The sequence below is a fragment of the Clarias gariepinus genome, chromosome 7, assembly GCF_024256425.1.
Source record: "Clarias gariepinus isolate MV-2021 ecotype Netherlands chromosome 7, CGAR_prim_01v2, whole genome shotgun sequence".
Taxonomy (NCBI): domain Eukaryota; kingdom Metazoa; phylum Chordata; class Actinopteri; order Siluriformes; family Clariidae; genus Clarias; species Clarias gariepinus.
The window spans coordinates 16805973-16830399 of record NC_071106.1 but is presented as its reverse complement, the minus strand read 5'-3'; the positions used below and the strand labels follow the sequence as shown (position 1 = coordinate 16830399).

The 24427-nt window shown below is 39.4% G+C and overlaps 1 protein-coding gene across 2 annotated transcripts in view; it reads right to left on the bottom strand.

Annotated features, from left to right (window-relative positions):
• Positions 1-24427, bottom strand: part of itpr2 (inositol 1,4,5-trisphosphate receptor, type 2) — a 109250-nt gene that overhangs the window by 24627 nt on the left and 60196 nt on the right. For both annotated transcript variants that reach the window (XM_053501078.1, XM_053501079.1), the window contains exons 39-46: positions 12628-12730; positions 11043-11230; positions 10750-10930; positions 6698-6942; positions 4169-4369; positions 3922-4032; positions 3464-3559; positions 3153-3269 (exon numbers count right to left, since the gene is read on the bottom strand). In XM_053501078.1, coding sequence (XP_053357053.1) covers positions 3153-3269; positions 3464-3559; positions 3922-4032; positions 4169-4369; positions 6698-6942; positions 10750-10930; positions 11043-11230; positions 12628-12730 — 1242 coding nt within the window. The remainder of the gene's footprint in view (positions 1-3152; positions 3270-3463; positions 3560-3921; positions 4033-4168; positions 4370-6697; positions 6943-10749; positions 10931-11042; positions 11231-12627; positions 12731-24427) is intronic.

The following is a 24427-nucleotide window of genomic DNA, read 5'->3' as shown; positions in this document are numbered from 1 at the left end:
GCAGCAAAACAGTTATCAAGATTGTCTACTGAAAAACTGTCCAAGTCCCACAATCTCCAAGTAGAAAAAAAATTCTCTATAAAAAGTATAAGCTTATGCAGCAGAACAGGAAGTACAACTTTGAAGACAACTTCAATGTGGGCTTTGATGGAAAAGTAACCAGAACAGATACTGTATATATTTTAAATGATTTATTTATTTAAATGTGAGGTATATCTTTGTAAAGACAAAATAATAATTTCTGATTAAAGCATCAATTAAGATATGTACACGGGGTGCACAAGTCAAAACGGGACTTTTGATTGTGCAGAATTACAGAACACAGTTACAAGAGTAAAAGTCCCCTGTTACACTAATGCACACATCCCAATGTTTGACTAGTCCTTGGATATAATCAAGGTAGAAAGTTTTCTCATTATGCTGGAGCCACGATCAGACTACTTGCTTTCATATCTGGCATGCTGGCTTCCTAGGAACTGCTTTAATGTCCTATGTGGAATGGCTTAGAGCGAGGTCTGTACTGTGCAGGGGATGTGGCAATAACTTCCAGCCGAGTTCCTGTATTGCGCAAGTGGTGTTGATAAACTATTGTGTGTACAGTTTCCACACGCAGATGTGACTCCTTTACAAGTTGGCGACAAGTTATTTTTTGATTTTCAGGGATCAGACGTCAAGTATCATCAAGTCCTGGTATTTAAGAAACTAGTCTTTAACTGCGCCTATAAAAACACAGTTAGGCAATCCGAGCAGTGATAAGCATGCTGGCCTGAACATCCTCAGCAATGTGATTCATGGCAGCACAAAACTGATGAAGCTGCACAGCTTAATAATGACCAGCCTAAAGTCAAAAGATACTGCACTCATCATCTCAAGCAGGAGGACAAGCACACCCCAGAAATGGATCAATGACAAACAAGAAAGAACATCCTGCACTCAAGCAAACAGCTTCTTAAGAAAACAACAGAAAGAAACCCCTGCGTAGCCTCCTCCAGTTACTTAAATATCTAGAAAGAATTCAAGTAGCATCCTTTACTTCAAACTAGACACTCAGCTATTCATTGACTCATCCTCAAATCTCCTGATAATAACACTGAGACAAAGACAGGAGCGTTTCTATACATATTCATCAGCTATACGTTTTGAGTACATATTATGCTTCAAATTAAAGTGTGAGTGTTTGGAAAGGTGTAATTATGAAATCTCTTGATGTACGCAGAAGTGTGGGGGGTTGGAGGGGCTGAGGAGGACTTCAACACTATCACTTGCATATCCAAGCTCAGAAACAAGCCTAGTGCTTTATGCGTTTTCCCTTATGGACTGTATTATCTTAAGGTATTAAATACTCTCCCCTATAAGAGATATGATGATATTTTTTGGTTCTGTTAATATGCCAACCATCTCGAATGACCTTATATGTTCCTTTTTTTCTATGGGTTTCCTGAAGATTCTGCGACTGTGATTAGTTTTGCTCTTATGGAAAACATTGCACACAAATGATAAGAATAAAAATAAATAAATAATAAAAAAAAACACTAGCTAATCCAGCTGAGAGCTGAGCATGAGAAAATGAGCAGGGCTGCGGGCAGTGTGTGTACGCTGGGTAAATTTATCTTTAAACTCGTGCATGTGTGTGTTTATAAGGGAACAAAATAAAAGAACAACTGATAAAGTAATACATGGTTATGAAATCTGCTGGAGTTTGTGTGTGTATACATTCCTTGTGTTGGTTGTTGAATCCATACAATTTGGTAGATTTAATAGATTTAACAAGATGTTTTTAAATATAGTTAAACCGCAACCCTGTTGAATTCTTAATTCGGATTGTTTAAAAAGTGCTGATTCATTTCCTGGAAGTAGTTGGAATAGTGACTATTAAATGTATTCAATCTAAGGTTACTGTTACTATTACTGTTACATGGACTTAGGACAGACACTGCACAGAAATTAATCTAAAAACTGTGCAAATGTGGATATGGTGGCATTTTCTCTGAGAGGACATTTATTTAGCATTTTTGGGAGGATTCTCAACATTAGCGCTATTTAAAAATCTGAAGTAAAACTGCAACTGTGAGGTTTCTGAGACAGACAAGTTTTCAGGATGAAAGGATTTTCGGTTTCTTGGCAACATGTGTTTTTATTGCAATTTTTTTGGTATAACTGCTAAGAAATGCAAGAGAAAATTCACCAACATGAGATAACTATAAACAGACAAAATGCATAGTGTTGTTCTTACTAATTTTTTAGGTAAATTGTTTGCAAGCTGCTGTAATATTAGAGCACTAAAATATATGTAATGTTAAAACAATGAAAATGGATTGTTGGAAATGGAAATGTTTGTTACAGTGCAACTCTGAAATATACAAAACTCAGGGAGCATGCACCGAATCGATTCCTCTTCCCTCGGATAGTAATGCCTGTGCATGTGGCTTAATGACGTATTTTTGACATTGGTTTAACACACAGCATTCGTGTGCATAATTTCGCAATTCATCCGTTGTAAAAACAAGTTTTGTATATTTTAGAGTTGTATTGTAACAAACACACAAAATCTCGTATCTGTAAGCTGTCGTAGCCGTAGATTTTGGAATCCAACTCAGACAAAAAGACAAAATTACACACCAATCTTTTTTTTTTACGCACAAATATTTTTGACAGTGATCTTATTCCACACTGAGCAGATTGTGAAATACTCAGACCGGCCCGTCTGGCACCAACAACCATGCCACGCTCAAAATTACTTAAATCACCTTTCTTTCCCATTCTGACATTCAGTTTGGAGTTCAGAAGATTGTCTTGACCAGGACCACACCCCTAAATGCATTGAAGCAACTGCCATGTGATTGGTTGATTAGATAATTGCATTAATGTGAAATTGAACAGGTGTTCCTAATAATCCTTTAGGTCAGTGTGTATATATATATATATATATATATATATATATATATATATATATACAGTGGTGTGAAAAACTATTTGCCCCCTTCCTGATTTCTTATTCTTTTGCATGTTTGTCACACAAAATGTTTCTGATCATATATATATATAGTGTACAGTATACATATATATACACTATGCTTCGTGCCTGCACTCATGTGTGTCCCACTTTAAGGTTTAACTAAAATATTTTAGTAAAAAACAAAAAAAAACCCAACCTGATGGGCCAGAATGTAGATATTGTGGCCCACATCTTTGGGGCTGATCTTGTCCCCCGATACCTCTGCAACTTCATTTACCACTCCCTGCAAAAAGGCCTCTTTAAGCACATCCACCTGTTGACACACATGCACACACATACAATATGAGTCACTTGCTGCCTGAGAAGAAATTACAATATAACTGTCTTTGTGCATTTGTCCCGGTATCAACAATGAGCCAATGGGATGCAACAGTTTCAAAACATTAAACAGAATAAAAATTCAATTCGGGTTAGACTCTAGGGTCTACCCTTGCTACCTTTACTCACCAACTCATTGGGTCTCATTTTGTCCAGGATTTGCTCTGCATTCTCACTATCTTGGCAACTCTCCATGATGGCCAGCAACAGCTTAGAGGCGTTATTCTAATCAACAAGCATGAAAAAAAATCAGAATTCTCATAGAACTGGGTTCTCAACCGAACATTATTTATTGGCACTTTACAGGTCTATAATTATAAGTATTGCTAAGCAAGGTGAAGCATCCTCTGAAGAGCACCGTCACAGACATGGCAATTTCAGGATTGTGCTGTATATGTGGTGCTCCTGTAAGTGTACAGCAGTGTTTCCGGGTAATTAATAGTTCAAGAAGCAAAAACTACCAGACCAACAGTGGCCCTGTGCTCATTCTCCTTGTTATTAATTTGTATAGCAGAAATACCTTCAAAACATGCATAAATGGTTAAAACCACCCTGAAAAGCTTGTAGATGCAAGTTTGTTTTAGTACCTTCAGCTCCAGAACAAGGTCCATCCTATTCTTTCCCAAGGGCTCAATAGGATTCACTATAAGAGCAATGATGATGTCAATGCCATTGGACTCATGCTTGGCTATGCAAGACTGAGAAAGGGGGGAAAAATACATATTTACTATTTTTGCTTGAGCTCGGCAGACAAGTCAGGTCAAACAGTTGCAATTTAACAGAAATCATATTATCCCATCACAAACTCATGAACTTTACAAGCAACTAGGCTACCTGATTCTCATGGCAAGGGCCTTGGCAGTACTCAGTGATGCTCTCCAGGGTCTGTATTACCAGGTCCACATTCCTCTCGTTAATGTAAAGGCCCAAAAGCCCTAAGCCTCCTGTGGTGCTGCCGCAGATGCAGTCCAAAAACTGCAGCGTCTCGCATACTAAGTTGTAGTTGGTTTTGTTGTTCTGGTCGCGAAGAAAATTCTGCAAGGGAATGTCAAGCCTCAGGTTAGATCTCATGTAGGACTGGTTCTTACTTGAGCAGAGCCATGCAGAGACCTTTAGAGGGGCATGTGCTCAAGGTTAAAAAAAGGCAGATAAAATTTTAAAACCATACACCAACCTAATATACAGTATACAGTACATCTAATCTGTTGAATTATAGCAACCCACATTCTTTCTTTTGTTGACAGTGGCTCAATGTCTTTCTCTCTCACTCCGGTTCCTGTCTCCTTCTCCTGTCTCATCTGACCGAACACTTTGCATTCCGTCTAGAAACAAGGCACTTCTTGTTGTTGTTTTTTTTTTTTTTTTTTTTTTTTCTATTATTAACCATAACTGCCATCTCTGGCTCCTAATCAATATTAAACTCTTAATATTTCAATAAACTGTTTATTATTGCTACTGTCTATAACTAAATACACTTGCCACATAAATAACTGGTACATGTGTTATTCTAAGCTGTAGTGCACGTATGGTCAGCGTGTCATGCAGATCATTTAAATTTTTATCTTTACCATGGAAATATACCAAGACATGAAAAACTGCCCAGCTTTATCTCGAGCTGCACGGCTGTGCCACTACGTTTTGTAAAATGCACCTAACAATGCACACCTGATACCGCTGCAAACCCCAGTTTCTCGCAAGTAAAGCTCCTGCTTGTTATTGCTCAGAGAAATAATATGAGAATTTTTCTCCAGAACAGAGTCTGTCTGATGTCCTGCCAACTACAACCCCATTAACTAGAGTACATCACGAAAAGGGTAAAGATCATGTGATGTTAACTGATTAATAAAAGCCATTTAAATTTATTTAGAGATTAATAATTAGAAATTTAATTAGTAAATGTTGAAAAAAATATTGAAATAAAGGCATTTTTGGACATCTAGGGGCAAAGGGGAAGCTGCTTGAGTACACATGCATGCACTTGCTCTGGATTTTGGTCTGATTAAACAAATCATTATGAGTCATTATGGTCTAAATTACTGTGCATCAACAAACCAAGCTTGAAAAATGGCCAGTCAAGTTAAAAAAATATATATATTAAAAAATATATATATATAAATAAAAAATAATAAAGTTGACATCGATTTATCATGCATGTCTCTGCTGTCCTTCTTGTCAATAATATGTGTATCAGATACCCCTTGACAAATACACTGCTTAGGCAAACACTACTGCCTTCAGCTTTAATTGCGGTGCAAAACAACCTGGCCAATTCATGTTTAAAAATGGTTCTTCATGCTCCCAGTGCCATGTGTTCACAAGTTGAGTCCTGGAATATGCGGGTGGGAATTAGGGAAGTGATAACATGGTCATTTAGTACATTCAGGTTGTCAGCTCACTTCATTTTATTGCCACATAACAGTGCTGAGCCTAGATCGACCAACTGAAAAAACCATCCAGATGCTTGTACAGTGGGTGCTATGCACGATGGGAGCATCATGTCACGTACGTCACTTATTACCCTTACGCAACCATCGCTCTGGAATAGGGTCAAACTGGACCAATCAGATGGCCTTTCACATGAACTTTTTTTTTTTTTTTGCATTGCTCTAAAGTCTTTATGTTCCCTAGTAAACGGAAGCCTTATCTTCTGATTATATCTCACTCACACGTTTTTTTAATGGCCACACAACTGTTTATCCCAATCCTGTGTGAGTGGACATGCTTTTACTTTAATTATTAAACAGATTTGATTTCTGCTGTTGTGGGTTTTTTTTTTTCATGATGAACTTCAAGAGTTTAAGAGATCTCTTATTATGGTCATTCATGATTTTTTTTTTTTTTTACCATATTTCTCCTGTAAGCCTGACGGTTCAGGAATTGTAATACTTTCTTTGCTTGATGCAGGTTAATAGTTCATCCCTGCTGAAATCGTGACTCTTTTTTTGGAAAAAACCCCCACAAAATTTCAGATATTTAACCACCTAAAGAATTTCAAGTTTCAGACAAACACACAAAGGGACAGATGCATAGATGGACATGGATGGAAATGGACAGACCAATGGCAAAATCTTCAGCTGGCTAAAAAATGGGTTGGGTTTCTAAACATAATCGTGTAATTAGCATCTGTGTACAATAAACAGAAAGAAAATTTTATTTATTTATTATTTATTTATTTTTAAAATTTATTGCTCTAGTATAATTATAATCCTGTTTGGACTATTTCCAAAATCTCATTAGTTCATCTTATCGTTAAAATGATAATTCCATGATAATTAACATTTAGCCACATGTTATAGAGACACTGTGTTGACAAGAATCTCAAATCAGAAAACATAATGGTCCCGCCACAAGTCTTGACTATACCTGCAAATGCCTGTTGTGGTTCTCACACAGCAGCTGCATAAAGCGCAGAATGGGCTTCATGATGGTGATGGCCTGGCCCATCTGTATTTCCTCCACCTCCTCCTCCAACTCCTCACCCCCTTGCCCTGACACCTCAACGTCTGGGTCTCCTTCCTTACGATAAGCACTGTAAGCCTTGGAGGTGGCACAAGAGGCGTCCTTTAGCTGTCCTCTCATCTCCTCTTTCATGTGCATGGCCTCATAACCTGCAAAAGGGGCAGACAAGAAAGTTTTATTGTAGAGAAAGAAAGACATAGAATTGCAAAAGACCAGCTGCAGCTTAGGTTTTGTGAATAGCACAAACAAATCTGACAGCAACACAAAAGGAGAAAAATGACAACAAGGGCAACTACAAGGGAAAAAAGAGCCAGGTTTCACACCTATTTAGAGACATTAGGAGCTTTTTAATGTTTATTGTATCTTTACTTATGCAAGGTAATACAAACTAGAATAAGAAGACTTTTATCCCCTAACCTAACACGCACATCAGTACCCATAAAATATAAAGCGCAGGTCTGGAAAAATCTGTTGGTCAAATTAGAAACCAACTTTTTTTTTTTTTTACCTATACATTACCAAAACAACAAGGAAATGTACACCTGGCGTACCACTGGTGACATTAGTACTTCATTAAAATATTCATGTTCACAACTTAGTAAGGTGAAGGAAGGAGATAATTAAGACATGGCCATGAATTAAGAGCCCAAGAATATTATGCACAACCACATATTAATAATCATCCTCTCAACTACTAATTGGTTTTACTCAAGTATTTGACACCATAGATGTTGTTATACACATTTTATTACTAATTTCTTATAAAAAAAAAAATCCCTAAAATCTAATCAATTATTTTCTATAAAATTGTTATTATTGTAAACATCCAGTACTGTATACGCCAATCAGCCAAAACAATAACATAAAAAAATATTAACAGGTTAAACTTTATTATAAAGTATATACCAATAAACTGGTGACAGGATTATGGGAAACCAAGGCAAGCATGACCAAAGTCCATCCTGTCCAAACAGATCCAATGGAAAAGCCAATGCAGCACGAATCACCAGGAAAAAAAAAAGTCAACGCTAAACTCAACAGAAAGGCACAAGAACATCATGGGGTCACACATGGGGTCCAACAAAGTTGTGCAGCAAAGAGCCCAAAGCCCCTGACCCCTGAAAATAAGTCTGGTCCACAGAGGCCCCACCTCACAACCCACAGCACCCAAAGGATCTACTCCCAATGTCCTGGTGCCAGACACACAACACCCCCAGTGGTTTTGTGAAGTCATGTCGAGAGGGGCCAGAGCTGCCCAGATGGAACCTACACAATATTGGGTTTAATGTTTTGTGTTGTAATGATATGGCTTATCAGTGCATAACAGTGTGTTAAACATAAGAACCTTGTAGTTTTGGCCTGTTCAACTGAGTTTGGCACTCCTTTCATGCTAATGTCTGAGCTCTCTCATGACTCTTACAAACCAGGGATGAGCAAACATTGCACATGCTTCTTCAAAGACATGTGAAGCCAGCCAGTTGCTCATGCCACCTCACAGGGTATCAGGGAACTTAGACAATACTGGGCTTAATATTTTGTTTTGTAATGTTATGGCTGATCAGTGCATGTCCTATTGGTGACATGAGAGCATTTGTGTAACATACATGAAACCGAATGTGAAGGTACCTGAGGCTGTACCTGAATCACTGACCATCACACCAATATTTGAGGATGTCTTCAAAAGAATGCACCAAAATTTTTTATGTGGTTTAAACAAATACGACGATTCATGAATCGCAGCTGTTAGAGTAAATAAGCTCTGTCCCACTTGGATTGACTGGAAGGTTTAGATAACTTAATGTTAACTATGGCATAAGTACTGACATTTATAAAGACGGGCCAAAACGCCTAGTAGTAGTTTGCAAAAGTATGTTTTTCATATTATGCAAATTAACAAGAAATCAATCATGGTGGAAATTAGTGGAAGAGGGAACACAACTCGCAGATTTCAAGATATGGCCCAAAACAAACACTTGCACTAAAACACCATTATCAAAATGCATGTAAAAGGGCAGAGAGTGGCATGGAACATGTTGACCAAGTTTCACATCCATAAGCCCTTTTGATTTCAACCCGCATGGGTTGTTTCAGCGGAACATCAGAAGAAAAATCCTAGCAAAAAGGACTACGTACTTTGACCAATAGGTTTCGTAAGCAACTTTATTGGTTGGCCACCTAATTAGAACCTATCTTTAAAAACATGCAAAACAGAAACATGCAAATGAGAACCACGTTTCCTTCATTCAGCTTTCAGAACTAAATATAGCAACCAAAAAAATCCAAAATTTCACTATATCAGTGGTTTCCCAGACCACTACACAGAAATAATTCCTTTTTAAGATATCCCAAATATCCTACTAAAATGACTTGGGACAATCCTGACACATTATACCATTACACTGCAACACTGCCAGGAACGTTGAAAAGAGACACTACAGTAAATTTCTTATTCTTGTAAGAACATACCTTTCCTACAGGTTTCAATATTGTATCTATGTCCTCTGGTTCTTTATATTTATCGATTGTGCTCATGCATTCTACATTTATATTATCTTGCATAATCACACTCCAAATTGTATTTGAACAAACCTGACCTGGGCTGGGCCAACAGGAATGGAATAGTATTAACAAAGAATTGGACCCTCAAGGGACTGTTGACAATGACAAATTAAAAAACGGTATTAAAACAGGAGGTGTGTTTACAAGGTCAAAAAGTAAGCCTCTCTATTCCTACAAGCTACACACTTTTGTAAAGGAAGTGCTAAATACAAATCTAACCAATCTTTCATTAGAGTCAAGCCGTTAAACAATGCCACCACATTGACAAATCCCCCCTGCCCCATCAAGCCATGAACACCATAGAAGGTGTGCTATAGTATCATGCATCCAAACCTTATAGAACTAAAAATATCTGCTGCAAAGTTGTTATGTGGGGCCTTTTATGGACCACAAATTCTTTATCAACTTGACATTTGGAGAATTTGGAGGCCAAGTCAACACCTTAAACTGTTTGTCATGTTCCTCAAAACATTCCTGAAAAAAATTCTGTTTAAGGATGACCAAAGCCATAAAGGAGTGCATTTGGTCATTGTTTACGTAAGTGGCAGCATGATAAAAGTAACATCTACATGGATACCAGAACCCATGGTTTTCAAGGATACTACAGCCCAAAGCATCTCACAGCGTCCATGGGCCTGCCTTCTTCCCATTGTATCCTGACACCATCCTTGCCCCAGCTAAGTCAAGCACACCCAACTGGCGCTTCACATTATGTAAAACGTGATTCATCAAACTAAGGCACCTTATTCAGTTGCTTCATGCTTCTGGTCTGTGCTTACAGCCACATACACAGCAAGCTGCAATGAACTGCCTTTCTATTCAGTATGAACTTTTATTTATTTATTTTTTAACAATTTGTGCTATTATAAAACTTCTGCCCATGACCTTTACTCCCCACTCTCATTGGGCACCCATGACCACCAGTTCACCAGCTGTTCCTCCTTAGATTGCTTTTGGTAGGTAATCCACTACATAACCACTACATATTGGGTACAATCCCCAGAGGACTGTCTGTTTTTGGAGATGCTTGGCCCAGTGGTCTAGTCAACACTTTATGGTAAGCATCAAGGTCTCTAAGGCTCACCTGGCTCTCTGGTTTCCAAAACGCCCGCTTCCAGAACTGGCTGTTCACTTTCCTAATAGATCCCACTCCTTGACATGTAACATTGTAATGATGTAATCAATGTTATTTACTTCACCTGTTACCTGTTATACCTTTAGAGTTTATGGTCATCTTGATATCACCACAATTACTCCAATAACTTTGCTCAGATTCATAACATCTTCTCTTAATGTGTTTATGTCCACCAAGTTAGCATAATGGAACAATCTACACCTGAGCAAACATAGGAATAATCACTTTGCTTATTTATGATTTTAGCGTTCAGCCACTCTACCTTTCCTCTGTCTGAAGGTGGAAACTTCGCCTTCCTCCTCGCGCTTCCGGCAGCCGATCTCAAACATGTTGACGGAGACGGTGGAGCGGATCTCCTTCTGAGCCAGCTGCATGCGGTCGTAGAAAACTTTGAAGAACTTCTCTGACTTCTTCTGCTTGTGCAGCTGATGATAGAATGAATTCTGAAGGGAGACAGTAGGCGTGTGGATATGGAATGTATAATAACCAAATCCTTCGTGAAATACAATACCCACAAAGTATATCTCCTATACAAGTTTGTGTAAGGGTACCTACTTGTATCTGTGTGTTTCCACCCCATAGCAGTGCAATGCCTAATAGGATACTCTCCTCAAACACACGGTCGTTCTTGGTGCTGACGACGAGATCAATGACTAGCTCTGTTGCACCCACACTATCCAAAAGACATTGGATCTCTGCCATAGACGTGCCAGGCTTATCTGAATCCTGTCCTGGAGAAACAACTGCACACAAACACGGAGCACTATAATATGCATGATGTAAACAAGTCTTGACTAGTAAATTATTGTAAGCTCTATCAAAACTGAACAGAATTTAGGCTTTAAACCAAATGTAACAACATGTAACAGTATTTTGTGAGAATACTTGATCGACATGGAAATGTACACAAGGAGGACAAAGAAAAAATTTATTACCTCACCCAGTGAGCCAGTAGAACCTTTAATATGCTGCCAAGCAACAGGTTATGGTTGATTTAAAAAAGAAAGGCTAATCTAATATATTTCACCCTATTATTCTTGCAACGGTCCAATTCAATATTCAGTATTCAAAATATACAGTACTTCTAAAGCTAATTACTCGCTTACTTATTAATTCTCTATACCTCCTATCCTGAACAGGGTCATGGGTGGGCTGAAACTGAACACAATGCGTCACAAAACGATTAAAATAAATAAATGTCGAGCTGCCAATCACTTTGTCACTTTGTTATGTGGAACAGTGCATTAATACAGACTAAAGCTCATGGCCCAGTTCATCTTCTAACATAGTTTTTCTTTCTGTAGCATTTATTAGTTATGAACTCTGGTATAAATGCGATGTGACTGCTGTAACAGAATAATGATCTTAGTCCCCCCACACCCCATATATATTCTAAAAAGAAAGGCTATGGACACCAATCAATTTGCCTATGAACAGCATTCTACCAGATTCAACCAGATCTGCCGTGAGCGGTTTGTGTGTAGAGCAGCAGACAGTTGTGATTCTCAAGCCTGTACCAGTTACATTTCAAAATATGCCACAGTGAATTCATAAATTTTCATTCTTTTCCCAGGCAACTAAAAATAAAAATAAATAAATCTACAAACCTGGACATGAAATCAGCTTGCTCCAGATGCCCTACTGATTTGTCTACTGCCGATACATGTAATAATGCATGAACACGCAGAGAGATTTAATAACCCTCTCAGCTACTTATTAAAGCTTTCAACAGTCAATTCACATGATCACTGAGTTGCAGCCATAACTCCCCACACTAGGTTTTTATAAACGAATATGACCACTGTAAGTGAGTCACTCACGTCCTTGTACAATTCTAAGATGTGCAGAATGAATAGACTGCTCTGAAATGATCGGTATGAGAGTCTGAAACCATCACACATCCCCTGTGACAAAAATCCCCATCACAGGCTCCTAATGATGCGTGAATCAGCGCAAATCAGCCCGCAGCATCGTCCTAAAGTAGAGGAATGTGCTCGTTGCGGGAAACTCAATGATCCGCAAGATCTATTAATAGTCGCTCTTAATTCTGAAACATATACATTTTCTAATGTATTGGCAGCATAGCAATGGTGACACCAGAACGTTTGCCATAAGATGTGTGTTCATGGAGGTCCTATACCTCCGGGTGATGATCCTCCACCAGCGCTGTACTCCAGAGCCTTGGAGTGGTGCCGCTGGTGGCCGAAGTAATGCGTCAGCAAAGTCTTCCTCAATGCATTACCCTACGTGGAAGAGAGATAAGGCAGATCAATGTCAGCAGTGATATTTACTACAATAAACAAAGCACAAACACAAACTCTGTACAGTATTACACGAGTAAAACCTTCGCTTTTTTGTTCAAATCGTTTCGACTTCTAATAAAACTTTTAAACATTTAAAGATATATGATATGATTGCATTGATTACTGCTTCCCTTTTTCTTCATCCCTACAAAACGAATAAATGTAAATAAATGCAGAAATTGATTTTCTTCACATAACACATGGCACTGGTATATGGTGTGAAGAAGTATTTTAAGCTACTTGAGAAGCAGATCTGTTCCAGAATCGTACCCACAGCCTGAGCATATTCTCTGAGCTCTCTGGCTTTAAGTCGTACCGCGTGGCCAAACTGTTAGCGCATGCTGTGCATTCTGCTGAGCTGAATTAAAACAGATGATTATAATGTGACCATAACAGAGAGAGGCAACAAATTCTAGACTTTCCAAGAAACAGGCCTTAATGTTCTACCCTAAATCACTAGTCCTCTAAGCAAGGCTCTTAACTTTCATACACAATTAATACTTTCTAACGTGCACCTTTTATATGTGATCAAAAGCATAAGAAATGTTTAACCAAATGACAAAAATATATATATATTTTTTTTTTGCAAATCTGATTTGAACCACAGCCAGAGGTGGTTTGAAATCAGATTCCTAAATGTGTGTCCCAGTCTGGATGCTCTACCTGCTCAAATCAGCTTTTAATCTGTCCATTATTTTTCTCGCAACGGATATGGAAGTTTAAGCCCACGCGATCATGTAGTAGAAGACATGAACCCAGGGGTAAAAAAACCAAGCAAGGAAGATGATGGAAGAAATGAAGACTGAAATAATGGGGTTACGGCTCCTCCTGAAAACTTGTTTAATTTAACCGAGCACAATGCAAAATGTGGCTTAACCACTGTTTGGAAAGAGAGAACAAGAGTCTCTGGACAAGGAAATGTCTTATAGCACTTTGGGGTGATGTATCAGTACAGGCAAAGCGTGAATGTACAGAAACAATGATATGTGAGGTAATGTGCTTCATGCAAGCCTCCGAAGTCGTTACCACAACAATCTATTAAGGTCGATAATAAGTCCGATTCTGGCTGCTAGTCTGAACAGAGCAAAATCCGATCTCTTTCGAATAACAGTGTGGGCAGTCAGCCCTAACAGATCCATGAAACAAATGCAGCATGAACGAAAGCCAACGTGTCTCAACGTTTCTGAACAGCATCTGATCACTAATGCAGACAGAATCCAGACAGAACTGAATGGACAGAGCAAAGTACTCAAATATATATATATATATATATATATATATATATATATATATATATATATATATATATATATATATTACAAATAGATTTGATAAACATATTAACAGAAAAAAAATCACTCCACAGTTTAACAACTTTTTTTTTTTTGCCATCTGTAGCAGATCCTCTGATGTGGCCAATTAAATGGATTATGTATATGATTTTCCTGACAGGTTTTTGTATTTTTTTTTTATATAAGCAATATGGCTCATGCAAAAATATAAAGTATGTTTAAAGACAACTGAACTGATGAGCATGCGTTCAAAACAGATCGCTCGTCTCTCATAGCATGTGGTGTTTGTCAAAAGTGGTACCATAAAGTGCCACTATGGGAGAACAACAACAACAATCACGTAACCACTTCAAACCACTCACTCACACATCGTCTAGAACCGCTTAAGTTGGTATACAGGGTTGCGGAGAGCCTGGAGCCTATCATAGGAGACTTAGGGAATGAGGCGTGGTACACCCTGCATGGGGTGCCAATCCATCACACTCACTCTGATCACTTATTCACATAATATGGGCATTTTCGGAAGGACTGTCAACCTAATCTGCATATCTTTGGACTGTGGGAGGAAACTCACCAAGCACGGGGAGAACATGCACACTCAGACCCGAGGCGGGAACTTCAAACTATAGTACTTAATTCATAGGTCTGGCATGATCAGTAATGGGTGAGCATGTTAAGCAGGTCTCGTTTCCATTTGGTCATGATATTTGCTTATCTGAGAGAAATCTTGGTTCACTTATTCAGATCTTTGGTAGTCCAGACAGGTTTGACAGATTTCAGCTGACTACTTCCTGTTCACATTCTGGGTGAATTTTTTTCATTATACTTCGTACTGCTGTTAGCTTATAAAGCCCCAAAAAATTCTTAATTTAAAGGAGGATTCCATACCGCCGTAGCACGGGGCCAAAATTGTAAACGCTTTTACACCAACCATGCGGAGGCTGACTTCACATGAAAACAAAACTGAAGTTTAATATACAGAATTCTATTTGTGTGTCTATCAATCTATCTGTCTGTCTATGCATCCCGTTATAAGCATATTCATGTAAGAGAGCGTTTTACATAACTCATATAAACTGTCATAACTGTACCAATTATACTGCAAGTACAAGAAAAGCTTCGGGCAAACAGAAGGATGAGAGTGCACAAAGAAGAGCGACGGATGCCTGCCACTTATTTCTGCTTCCCTGAGGGAGAGGTGACAAAACGTGCCGATGAAAAAAAGATAGAGCGAACGAGTCAGGTGGGGGAGGTGAAGCGGCATTGAGAGAGTGGGAGGGAGAGAGAGAAAGTTACATAACACCTGGTGGTGACTTGCTGGGAGACCATGAGAAAGGCAGGCAAAAAAAAAAAAAAAGCAGGGAGGTATTGATCCCCCCCCGCCCCCTCTCCTTTACATCCTCAAATCTCTCCCTCACTCACAATTTTCTCTCCTCTGTTGGTTTAGTTGACTGCTTTAGACTTGTTCCTGTCTATTCACACTTATGTAATGGCAGGTAGAGCCGTGAGGGTCTGGCGATTAGTGGTCTATACTGGAGACCGGAAAAGAGAGACCTTTTCAGGAGACAGACAGCATGACGTTATGATGCAGACCAGCGGCTTGGACCCTGTTAAATTAGCATCCCGTGAGAAGAGAGGGGCCCTAAACACTATGCAAATTTATACACATCAGAAATAGATGCAGCAAAAGCCTGTGAAGTTGCAAAGCAGCATGTCGTTTTCTTTCTCTCTCTCTCTCTCTCTCTCTCCACCAAGCACATGCCACTGATGTTCCCCGAGTGTCTCAGTAAACACTGAGTCTCATCAGCAGTCTGTACAGACACGCGTCTGCTTCCACTGTCTGGGAGAGTCCAGACGCACACGTGCACTCGTGCGCATGCAGACAGAGACATGGACGCACGGAATCACGGACGCAAACGTACCCGCATATTAACCTAACCCTTACTGGGGTAACGCACCTTTCCTGCATTTGTTTACACTGACTTTTGACTTGCACCTGCTTTAGTCTTTTAACTAGCAAAAGCAAATAATAGATGAAGTTTGGTGAAGTGAATTTCCAGATGCTGCAGTCTCTCCTGCAGAAGGCTTAAGGTGAAGAGAGAAAGGGGGAGGAAAAAAAAAAGAAAGAAAAATGGAGATAAAGGTAGCCGTGCCAGCCTGACTCATCTGTCTGGTGCTGCATGAAGGGAAAAAAAAAACCTCAACTCAGGTAAAGTGAGGACAGAGAGAGAGAGAGAGAGAGGGGGAGAGAGAGGGAGAGAGAGAAAGAGAGAGAGAAGGAGAGAGAGAGAAAGATAGCCAATAGACTGAGAGAGGCTTGGGTGTTAAGATGTGCGTGGGCACGCCACACTGCGGCTAGCCTGGCTGAGCCTCAGACAACACTGCCCAATCCTACACACCCTGCGATCTGTAAACACCTGAGAGATGAATATATAGAGAGAAGCACGTAGAGAGGCAGCTGGTGTGCTGAACCGGTCGAGAACAGTCTGGGGTCATCACTAATCCCTACGGCAAAGCCTGGTGTTACACAGAATTAGAAATTATAGCCTCTATGACCTCTCACCAGCTCAGGGACAGATATGAAGACAGAAAGCAGTCAACCTTACACACTTAATCCATTAATAACAGTTGAGACGTTTTAAATGTCAGAGAAGGTACTGATAGAGCTCCAAATTAGTCACGTTTTGAGTCCACTTTCACCTCGCTTATATTTCAACAGACTACTCGGGTCTTACGCCGAATACAAGGGAGTTTTGCTCCCTTGCTGTCTCTGAGAAATTAATACTCATTGTACATTGTACATAATCAATTTTACACCTTATACAATAGTTCAAACAGTGCTTCCATCTATATGCTATAAGCCTCGACTGTAAAAAAAAAAATTACAATCCCCTTTCCCCCCCTCATCATGACATATTCTTCAACCTACTGTCAGGAGATTGATCCCATCTCTGTCCAAAAGCCAAAAGAGCAAAACTGGTAGGAGGGATGACAGACTCTTTCTCCATTCAATCATAAAGAAACCAGCCAATTGTAGGTCTCTGTGAGCTCATATGTGTGGAAGAAAGCAAACAGTGCTCACCCCACTTTCCCCCCCAAATGTGTTTTAGGGGAAAAAGCTGTAGCATAAGAAAAGTTGGAAAGCATGACATGAGGAGAATAAAACTAAACCCAATACAAAAAAAAGTCTTGAAAACTTTAACATTTTAAAATACAGACATATATAAACAGATATAAAATATAGCATAATGTCCAATCTGTGAAACAGGACATTATGCTATTTGCATATTAAGCTTCATCATACCACCGAGCAGCCACAACATTGGCATCACCACAATCTGAATTAAATATCATTATCATCAATTATATCACAGCGTCATGGGCACCCAAGGCTCACCCATGCCTTCAAGCAGCCTGTCTGGTCCGATCTCACAGAAAAGCCAACGTAGCACAAACCGCTAAAAAAGGCAATGCCTTGCCATGATTGAAAGGCACCAGAACACCCAGTGCACCACATCCTGCTGAGCACAAGAACCAGCAGGAAGGAAAATTCCAAGAATGCCAACACATGAGATCTGCTGCCAACATCCTGGTGCCAGACACCAGAACACACACGTCAGTGAGGCATCAAAACCTAGCTGGAAAGTATGTTAATGGTTTCAAATGACACGCTAGTAGTCATTTGTTTCAGTTCCAAATCCATACGTCTCCTTTGTCTCTCGCTGGTCTTAATCACTAGCACTGGTTTTGACACAATCTGAAGCCATGATGTACTTCACAATTTTTTATTAATAATAAAAAGAAATAACAGCAATAATATACAATCTGTTGCTATACAGTACAAGATTCTTGAGATACATGTGAGGCTGAGTGTGGAAAAAGCTCTTGCGATCTTTGTCTGGTTATGTTCACTACACTTTGGGATATCGAAACTCTATTATAACATTGTGGAACCATAAATGTGTATCCAGTATGTGGTCAGAACAGATGCATTATGCGGCACATTGTGTTCTGACAGTTCTGACAACTGCAAGATAAACGGAAATATGTTTGTCTGTTTCAATGAACATTCTACCATTTTAGCGTCTGGTTTCCATCTGATAGAGTGAAAAGGCAGGAAATCGCATTAAAATCTTTCATTTCAAGTATAAAGAAGGAGCATCACAGACCTTTTAGCACCTTTATATGTACTCGATTGATTACACTTATTTTACTCATGGACATGTACAGTAACTATGCAATAACTTAGGTCAAATCCTGACATTTACTGTGTGAAGAAATCACACTTAAACAGCCTGGTTTTAGGACATCTAAACCTGCCTGGGCAACATCAAAAGGTAATCAAAGACATTTTGATCAACTACAACTTTTTGCAACTTTTTGACTGTTTCAGCAGAACTGACATGTTTTTTTCAAACGCCACACATACTGTACTGTACTGTATGTTCTTATAGATCTGTGAACTACTGTACAGACTGTTCCAGATCTCTCTAATCAGACCATCACCTAACACATGCAAACTTGTGTCTATCCTTCTGTCTTCATAGTGCTATCCTGACATGGTTATGCAGGTTTCTCCTCTACAACACCAGGAGGATCGGGCTATTTTTACACACAGAGGCCAATCAGGTGTCTGCTCCGTCAGTTGTCAACTCAAATTTGAAGTACTCTGACTCACTCCCGGCTGGTCTGCCACTCAGTTACGTCTGACAAGTCATCCAGAATGCAGCTGCAAGTTTTCAATCTTCTCAAGTTCTCCCACATCACCAATTTCTGTGTTCCTGCCAGTGGCTTCCTGTAGTAGCGTTTGTCAGGTTTAAAACACTGACGCTGGTCAAAAACAGTCTGGTCCCCAATCTGTAAAGGCATTGACCACACCATATGGAGTTTCCTGTATCCTTCAAACCCTTATGTTCCATCACAGCCCATCATTCCACATCATAATACAAGGAAGAAACAACCTGAAACCAGAATGTTCTCTGTACCCAGGTGGTGAGATGAACTTCCTCTGGCTGTCTGAACAGCTGAGTCACTGTCTGTCATCAAATGAAGACTAAAGACCCACCTGTTCACTAAGCATTGCACACTAATTAAAAAATCCCTTCACTTGTGTGTTTTATTTGCTGCACTTACTCCTCTCTAACGCGGCTTTCTTAACTCACAGTATTCTTCTACTAAAACCTGTTTGCACTAGCATAATGGTATGAAAACTACAAATCGAACCAATATATTGCTCTAGATAAAACACATTGTAAATATAAACGTAACTCTGACACAGCAACTCTGGGGGGGGGCTTTTTCCAGACTGCCACACATTAGCAAAATATACAGTAACCATTACTAAACCGACTATATTTAATATATGAAAAAGCATGCAGATAAATAAGTGCGCCTTCTCAGAAGCCTCTGAACAGATGTCAGCTGTGCATCAGCGCTAAACATGTGAGTATCCGAGTACCTCATGCATCGGCCAATTAACTGGCACGTTGCTTAACAACATCCTTCCATGCTGCTGAGATCTGCTCCAGCGCCCCAACAACTCATAGCACATCTAATAAGTTGTTTTACAGCATGAGCCTTTACAAGGCTTGCGAAAAAAAAAAAAAAAAGAACAAAAAAATTTGGCTGTGAACTGCTGCACTAAATACGTCTAAAGCAAAGAGAGCGTATTATGCTAACATGGCTAATAGTATGCTAATGATATGCTAATATGCCTTTATAGTCATTCTATAGTATACAAATAAATTTGAATTGCTACTTTGTGGTGCAAGCAAACAATAATTGAGAGAGAAAAAGCAGAAACAATTCAAGCGACCTTGAATTAAAAATAGAACACAGAACAGATTAAATAATATATATTTAACATCATGAAATATGGCTGTGCGTGCCGCACAAGTAGATGAGATTCTTTCTTTTTTAAGGTGTCTCTACATCTGCAGGTGCGCATCTTGGCCGACCTGTAGCGCATGCCAGGGGGCAACCGTTCAAAGAGGTGGCAATCAGGGTGGAAGGAGTCTTTAATGACGTCGGTGCCTCTGATGTGGCAATGTCCTCCAGAAAGGATAGTGGGCTGCCTATGACTTACTCCACTGTCTGTAGTACTTTCTGATTTGCAGCACACCAGCTTGCATACCACAATGTCATACAGCTGGATAGCAGGCTCTCTACAGTTGCCCAGTACAATGCCACCCGCAGCTTCTTTTCAATCAGTCTGTTTACATGATGTGTTAGTCCGACTTATTGTGTTAGTCTGACTAAAACATGACTTTTAGGGCATTTCCGAGAACAATTGACCCCAAAAGTCGGATACATTTTTTGATCAGTGAAAACACAAACTTCCAGGCTTGGGAACCTTGCCCGAGTACACTTGAAAATTGCAATCTTTGCTGTGCCCTCTGTGCTATTGGCTGACCAGGAGAGGTCTTTGGATAATAAAACCGCTAGAAACCTAAAAGAAAACCCTTCCTACACATTCCCCATTTTTGGTATTCAGAGTCAAAATGTTAACTCAACACCACTCTAACAATCTCTAAATTTCATCCCTATATGCCAAGTCTACTCCAAAATCTTTTCGGGTAATGATCAGCTAACAGTTTCTGATAAAATATCTTTTATCAGAAAAGTGTGGGCTAGTGTGCAGTCATAGTCATGTATAAAGAGTATAACGTGGACTCACCACACAACTGTGGGGTACACCAACGCTTATTGCAATAGAGAAAAGATATGAGGGACAATTTTAATTCTCCGTGGGCAGTTTGTAAGAAAGTCTTTAACCCTTGTGCAGAATGAGATGAAGAGGTTTACGTCTTGTCATTTAATGATTAAGATATCCAATATGATGGAGAGCATACTAACAGAGCCTTTCTTGATGTTTTAGATTGTTCGGTACCATGTGGGTTAGTAGATTTATTTGCTCCATAAGTAAACTGAAAGGGTTTGAGTGTGGGATAGAGGCTAGATTTTGTGTGATACAGGACTAGTTGATTAAAGCTCTCCATGACCTCTGAGGTAAGTGCATTTGGTCTGTAATCAGTAAGACTGGCATTTTGACCATTATTATAGTGGCTTACATAATTATTTAAATAGTGGCTGACTTGAAGCACAATGGTAAAGTGGCTAATGACAAGGAGCCCCCTGCAAGCTGGCCAACACAAGCCTTGAGCACTTTGCTCAGCAATCCATTATAAATTTACTGACCTAAGAACATGCCATACATCCTGGTCCTGTAGTATGAATGAGAGTTGGAAGCAGATGGGACAGAAGGACCTATCCCAGGAGGCTTAGGGCACGAAGCAGGGTACACCCGGGACAGGGTGCCAATCCATCCCAGGGCAATTTGGGAATGCCAATTAGCCTAATCTGCAGGTCTTTGGACTGTGGGAGAAATTTGGGAGTATCCGGTGGAAACGGTGGTGGAGAACATGCAAACTCCATGCACACAGAGACGGGAATCAAGCCTGGCCGGGAATCGAACCCAGACCCTGGCGGTGACAGTGCTAACCACTACACCACGGTGCCACTGAGGATAATATACAGAAAAATGTTTAATGTTGCATGCTTGCTTTTGCTGTGGTGAAACAGACTCATGGAAGAAAATCAAAAAATTTCTAAACCCCATAGACCTGTCTAGGCATGAAGGTGACAGCAACGCTTCTTACATAACACAAACAGTAAAACGAAATGAAAAAGGAAATGTGTAACAAAGCAAGAAAGAAGTGAGAGGGTATTGGTTGTCTGTACAGAAAAAAATATCCGGGCTTAGCATTAAAATCACCCTCTCCATCTCTCTTCTCTTTCCTTTTACCCTAAAGCCTGAGTAGGCTCATGTCTTTATTTGCCCTCCTGTGAGTATTCATTCCATTCACTGGCCTGACTGTTCTCGTACAGGGAAAAAAAAAACAGCAATGCTAGAATGGCTGCCTTCATAGCCAGTGCCAGCAGCAGGAAACAAATTAAGCTTGCATGTGAGAGCAATCTGCAGCCCTGTTGATTTTTTAAACTTGTCCAAGACAAACAGCAGTTGAGCGAAAACAACCTCTCTGACCCAGGTCTATTTCAGAAGCCGCACATGTGACCGGATAACATGGTTAAGGAGCTCGGAGGGAGGCCTGAGTGTAAAATGAGCCCTCGTTCACATCCATAAACACCACCAACATGCAGCGTGGACACAAGTGAATCCACAATATACAATAATAATAGAGTAGGAGAACAAAATCGATGTCTACTGAAATAATAATGTACATGGCTTTACTGCAGAAACTCAAGATTCAAGAAATGTTTTTTTGCCATTTATAGACATACCGACAGGACAGATGTATTCAGATTTTTTTTCAGGCAGAAGCTTTCTAATGCAAGAAAGAAAAGAAAAGTTAAATAAATATATTAGTACAAGAAATGGTAAGACGATACACACTATAAACATTCTCCAGTATCCACGATAACGTATCTACTATAGATTTTAAATAACATATCAGTTACATTACAGAACTATCGCACTTCTTCCATTTGTAAATTGTCTTTTTTTTCTCAAAGACCTTATTGCAGATTTTATATAAATAAATAAAAATATATATATTAACATTGCACTTAGACAATAGACTTGGAAAACTATAAAAAGTAAATAAATAAATAAATAAACTAGCACCACCTTCCTGTCCTGCACAAAACTCAGAATAATGTGAGGTCTAAGTGTCCCTGAATTTAAAGACTAAACACTTTGCACTTTCAGAGGTCAGCAAATGTGCCCTGCTCCCATTTGTCCTCATGAATACACAAGAGAGCTGTGTGGCGAGTAAGTGCTTGACTAATAATGGTGCATTAATACTGCAGCCAAAGTCGTCCAGCATGTCAGTACATCCTGCTCTACAGCCTTTATTTTATAAACGCGAGTGTACATCACAGGGATGCACCCATCATTTCAATTTTTTTGCTGTTCTCAGTTTAAGCTATCACTAAATACTCAGCCAATGCACAATTGTTCACTTTGATATCTTTAATCGCTGATGCAGATGTGTTGCTGGTGTTACTTTCTCTAAACTAATGATAAGCGTAAAATATATGATGATAACTTAGCATAAAGATAACTGGGTTGGATTACGACCATTTGTAAATTCTGATTCAGAACAAACAAAAAATAATAATCCAGAGGTATCATACCTTCAGCCAGATACCTGAAATTACAGTAAGCTGAACCTCTCTCTCTCTCTCTCACACACACACACACACACACACACACACACACACACACACACACACACACACACACACACACACACACACACACACACACACACAGAGAAAAGGGCTTGGATCTCTGCACCACCTTAATTGCTGCATTTATCGCAAGCTAAGTGAAATATTTCTCATCTTCAGCATAAAGAGTAAAGTCACCTGCTGAAGTGAAGGCAGATAGTATTAGTCACTAACTACAAAAATAACATTTATGACACTGGGGAGTCTATTTTTCACTTTTTTTCCCCATAATGAGATAAAAACTTAAATGACCAAAATGTTACCAAAATGAAACAAAGCCATAGGGTGAATTACAAACATCCTATTATTACCACTAAGAGTGGCACTAAAAGTAAAGCGTTTCTTCTCAAATCCTATCCGAACACCTCCTGGAAGGTTGGAAACATTTCAAGTTCTTTCATATTCGTAGGTTTCCCTGTTTTCTGGATTTTCTTCAATTCAGACCACAGGATTTTAAAATAGTTTAAATTTGTAGAGTGAGAAGGCCAAGGAACTGATTTTGTTCTTAAAAAGTCTGGCAGAGACAACCAGGATTGGGGTGAAATATCTTGGCAGCAGAATACATCAGTCCAAGAGATGCTGGACCATCAGCCACAACACAACGCACCATAATTTATTGTGGGTGTCAGATTACTTTTACAGTGTATGATCGTGTCTCGTATAACCACACAGATTTCCACTTGCAAGGAAACAACAGACGCATCATATAGCACATCATAACGCACTGATTGTGATGAGTGGCAAGATGTTTTAAATGATCATAATTAACATACATAGCTAGGAACAAAATCTGCCATTCTGTCTGGGTAGGAGGGATGGCATTACTCTTGTTTCCTGTCAATCAAAGTGATGCTAGTCTATCTAGTGTGTTCAGATGCCCTGTGAGGTGACACGAGCAGCTGCTTAAAAAGATGCAGCGGCTGGCTTCACAAGCCTTCATCATCCCTGGTTTGTAAGCATTATTTGATAGCTCAGACATTAGCATGCAAGGAGTGTCAAACTCAATTACAGCAAACACCTGCATTTTTCGTGAGCTCTTGAATGGCCAAAAACTAAATGGTTATTATGTTTAACATACTGTTAAACACCTGAT